Source organism: Amphibalanus amphitrite, unplaced genomic scaffold (genome assembly GCF_019059575.1).
Source record: "Amphibalanus amphitrite isolate SeventyFive unplaced genomic scaffold, NRLGWU_Aamphi_draft 001463F_arrow, whole genome shotgun sequence".
Taxonomy (NCBI): domain Eukaryota; kingdom Metazoa; phylum Arthropoda; class Thecostraca; order Balanomorpha; family Balanidae; genus Amphibalanus; species Amphibalanus amphitrite.
Window position 1 is genome coordinate 111973 of NW_024882956.1, and position 4680 is coordinate 116652.

Here is a 4680-nt window from a genome sequence, read left to right on the forward strand (position 1 = left end):
GCTCCTCTCTCGTAAAAGATATGCTCCAAGTGATTAACCCATTAGTGCCCAAGGTCCTTAAGGTGGTGTAAATTGTTTCATTTTTGCTGTATATACTTATCAGGAGTCACTGATTGCCTGTGATTTTTTTTGGAAAAAATTGGAGATATTTTTTACCTGTTTTTGGGGGTGGCAACATTTGTGACCAACGGGTCAATAAACACCATGAAATGGAATTTTAACCACTTTTTCTTACTTTTGTTTATAATAACGTCCAATCTTTCTGCGAAGACTTAAAATGTCAGCATCTGTAGTTGAGCACCTGTATTTTACGGCATTACCACACACAAAATCCAACACAAGGTAAAAGATATTTGACCTGCTTTGATGTCGACAAGGTCACGCCCACGCCCACTGCGCATTTTTGGGCTTGTTCAGATCATCAGCCATACGTAGGAATCCAACTAGTGCTGATGCCCCTCTTGATCTTCCGTGTGCTCATGGAGTGTGGTACACCTTCATGCACTTTGGGTGCAGTGGAACGGCGCACTTCTCGCAGGACATGTTGGTTCGGCTGTTGCACACCTTGCAACGGTGGAACCTGGTTTTGAGCTCTGCTGGCCAGTGATGTAGACCGTCGTAGCGGAGGTCTTCTGGTGCTTGGTGGCGGCCAGAGAAGCTTGCTGGAGGACGCGGCACCGTGTTCTTCTTGATGAGGACGTACGTGAGCTCCCGCAGGAAGGGAAGTTGCGGTCCCTTGGCATGCCGTTGAGACAGGAGCCAGGTGTTTGTCCGGGCAGCGTCAACTCCCCACTGGAAGAGCGGCCACCACCACTTCTTGCTGCGTATGGTACTGCGGTAGAGGGCAACACACTGATCAAACAGATCCACACCGCCCATGTGGGTGTTGTATGCATGAAGAGGACGGGGCATCTGTACAGAGATCCTGCCACCTTGCTTCTTCACATACCGGCTGGCGGTAACGAGCGGCTCCAGCGGCTCACAATTCGTCGCCACCGTCACGACGCGATTGTCGTTCCACCGCACAACCAGGTTGTCACCGTCAGACAGCCACTCCATTGTCCCACGCTGCTTCTTCTCCAGCACCTTCTTGTCTGAAAATGGAGCGCCACCAAGCCTGCTTTCGCGGACGGTTCCACACCCGCCAAGACCCATGTCCGACAGCACGTCCAGGAGCTCGAGTGATGTGAACAGGTTGTCGAAGAATATAGCATGGCCTGGTGGGACGGCGCACTTGTTCAGCAGGCCCAGCACCACGTCAGCTCCCTTCCCCAGGCCCGTGTCAGCCAGTTGGGTGTCGGCCCCACAGTACGGTTCCGCATGATAGAGATATCCGGTGGAGGCTGCCAGACACCACAGTTTGTACCCGTATCTTACAGGTTTGCCCCTTATGAACTGCTTGGTGCTGTGCCGTCCATAGTACGGTACCATTGTCTCGTCAACGCTCAGGTTTCTGGTGAGAACTGCCGTCTTGAATCCGGCGTTCAAGTGCTGGAAGTTCGGACGTACCTTGTAGTATCTGTCCTTGCTGATGTTGCTGTTGTCCGCCAGGTGCAGATTCTGGAGAAGTTCAAGAAACCTGTTCCTAGGCATGAGCTCCTGTGCCCACACAGATGACACGTCGTCCTTTGCAGACCACAGATGTTTCTTGTTGTGCGTCGTTCTATAGCCCGTCATCATCATCACACCGATGATTCCCAGCAGTTCCTCCATCGTCATGTTCAGTCGTCTTCCGTGTTGCGTCGCGTACAAGTTGCTCTGCTCCAGGATATTTTCCAGCAACTCTCTCGTGAACATCTTTTGGAACAACTCACTTGGAGATGTGTCACCGACTTCTGAAGCATCGTTAGGGTCGCCAGCAGACAGTTCAACCCGAAATGTTGGTGAACAGTGCCTCCAGTTCCTGACCTTCTTCCTTTTAGGCCCTTTGACAGAGTAACATTGATCCGGCTCTTGTATTGCAGAAGCAGCGACGTCACCTGATCCCTTTTCGTGTGTCCCATCGCGAGGAGCTGGAGACTGCTCCCTCGTCACTTCCCCTGATGTCCCCAGGACTCGGCGTGGGAGATGGGTTGTGTCACCAACGGTTTCGCCATCTGACTTGTCGGAGTCTTCGTCGGTATGGGCGTCATCTGCAACGAGAGAACCATTGACTCTGTAAGCTGCCCTAATTCCTCTATTACTCCTTTGCTGCCAGACCTAATCACGAAAGGGATGCCTCGGGTAAAAGCAAGACGTCTGCTGGGAATACAAGGGCTTTCCAGACCACCTTCGCTACGTTGATTTAGTAGTCAGCCGCAAGCTCGTTGATGTGAACCATGCCAGTCTTGCAACATCTTACCGTAATATACTTTGGTATATTTGTGTACGATATAATTGCTGCCACAGAAAATGGAACTCAGGAAGGCAGGGGCCCCTCCCCCCCCCAACCGTCCACATAAACGTCACACTGACTAGAAGGCGCTGTTGCATAAACGTTCGCAAGGAAAACACTAATCATTAACCTTTGAATATGACAGGCTTAGGGTCCTTTCACAATACTACTGGTAAAGTAAGTCAGGTAATGTGTAGTTTCGTAAGTGAATTCGCACATAATTACGAGCTTAGACGCAAACATCGGAAGAAAAAAATTATCCGCAACCGACCCTCCTATAGTATAAGGCCACCAGGACGATGTAGCTCTTTTACTCTGGCCACACGTGTAGAGAAGTGCGTAAACGTAAGTGCGACCCTGTATTTTATCAATCATTCTCCTCCCATCCAACAACAATGCTCACTCATTCACACTACGCTGTAATTAGGTATGCCCTACTTAGTATAGTCTGCCTACTACATATACCCCTTCTCATCCCCATTATCCACAATTTCCGAGAGCCCACTCACCCTTTTCGATGGGGGGCATGAGGATAACATCGATTTGGTCCTTCTCGACATCTTCATCTTCAAGCCAGCTGTCACTCTCCAGAAGGTCCAATATCTCATTTGCCGTGAGCCAGGCGCGGATCCAGGGGGGGGGCGACGGGGGCGGCCGCCCCCCCCCCCGACATCCGAAAAAGGCGCCCATAGCCCGCGGCAGAGAGGGCGCCCCGAGCAAAACAGAGGCGACACAGCAAAGGTTGAGCAGAAATAGGGCGCCTCCAGCAGAAGTTGGGCTCACCAAGCAGGAGAGCGACGCCCAATTGCCCATTCCCAGCAGATCAGAGTCGCCCCAGAAGCAGATGGGCGCCCCCAGCAGAAGAGGGGCGTCTTATTACAAGAATAAAAAGATGCCTTCTGTTCAAGAGGGGCACTCCTGGCAGGAGAGGTGTCCCCCTGAAGAGGACCGACCCCCCAGCAAAAGTAGAGAGGCGCCCCCATTCCAAGAAGAAGAGGGGCGCCCTAACCGCAGATAGGCGCCCCAACAAAGAAAAAGAGAAGCCCATAATAAAAAAATGGGTACCACTGGCAGAAAAGGGGCGCCCCCGGCAGCGGAGGGGGCCCAGCAGGAGAAAGGAGCCTCCAGCAGGAGACGGGCGCCCCAGCGAAGGGGGGCGCCCCAGCAGAAGAGAGGGGCCCCCTTCAGGAGAGGGACGCCCTCAGCAGAAGAAGGGCGCCCCAGCAGAAGAGAGGCGCCACAGCAAAAGTTGATCAGAGATGGGGAGCCTTCAGCAGAGGTTGGGCTCGCCAAGCAGGATTAGGGGCGCCCCATTGACAATATCCGGCAGAAGACAGACGCCCCAGCAGCAGATGGGCGCCCCCGGTAGAAGAGGGGCGCCTCATTACAAGAAGAAAAGGAGTATATTCTGCACAAGAGGGGCGCCCCTGAGGCAGCGGAAGGGCAGCCCCAGCAGAGTGGCTGTGCCCCAGTAAAAGGAGAGTGGTGCCCCGCTCCGAGCAGAAGAGGGGCGCCCAAGCAAAAAGAGGAGCCCCATAAGAAGAAAAGGGATGCCTCTGGCAGGAGAGAGACGTCCCCCGCAGTGGAAGGGCGCCCCCAGAAGAGGCGTCTCTAGCAAAAGATAAGTGCCCCTGCAGGAGAGGGGCACCCCAGCAAAAGTTGGGCAGAAATGTGGCGCCCCAGCAGAATTTGGGGTCGCCGAACAGGAAAGGGCCGCCCCATTCACAGTAGAAAAAGGGGCTCCCCAGCAGCAAAGGCGTGCCCTAACAGAAAAGGTGCACTCCCAGTAGAAGCGGGACGCATCAAGAAGAAGAGGGGCACTTCTAGCAAAAAAAATGGGCGTCCCAGATAAGTGGGCCGCCTACAGCAAATTGGTCGTTCTTAGAAGAAATGAGGCGACTTCAGCAAAGTGAGCCTCCCCATGACGGATTGGGCGATCCAAGCAGAGGTTGGGCGCAAATATCTTTAAAACGGTGGCGCTGCGCGCAGCCGTCTTAAAGATATTTGCGAAAAACCTAGGGGACGTGACAACGCACGGCGTGGGTTTTAAACTCTCGATTTTGACGACGGTTTGGCGCCCCCGGATTGCCAGGTCGCCCCTATTTCAACTTGCCGCCCCCCTCCCGAAAATTCCTGGATCCGCCCCTGCCGTGAGCCTGAAATGTGAAAAAGTCATTTATGTTGGGTTTCTGCCCGTTGGTCACATTTGTTGCCATACATTATTTGCACGTGTGCCAGACAAAACAAAAAGCAAATGGAGTGAAACTAATAATTACAGGTTCTAAATAGGTTTAAATTCCACCCAT

General features: G+C 53.1%; 1 protein-coding gene across 1 annotated transcript; it reads right to left on the bottom strand.

The window, feature by feature from the left end:
• Positions 1 to 477: 477 nt before the first annotated feature.
• Positions 478 to 1719, bottom strand: LOC122373232 (piggyBac transposable element-derived protein 3-like). The gene has a single exon (XM_043351081.1). It carries the CDS (start codon positions 1717 to 1719, stop codon positions 478 to 480), a length of 1242 nt encoding a protein of 413 aa, XP_043207016.1.
• Positions 1720 to 4680: the final 2961 nt, after the last annotated feature.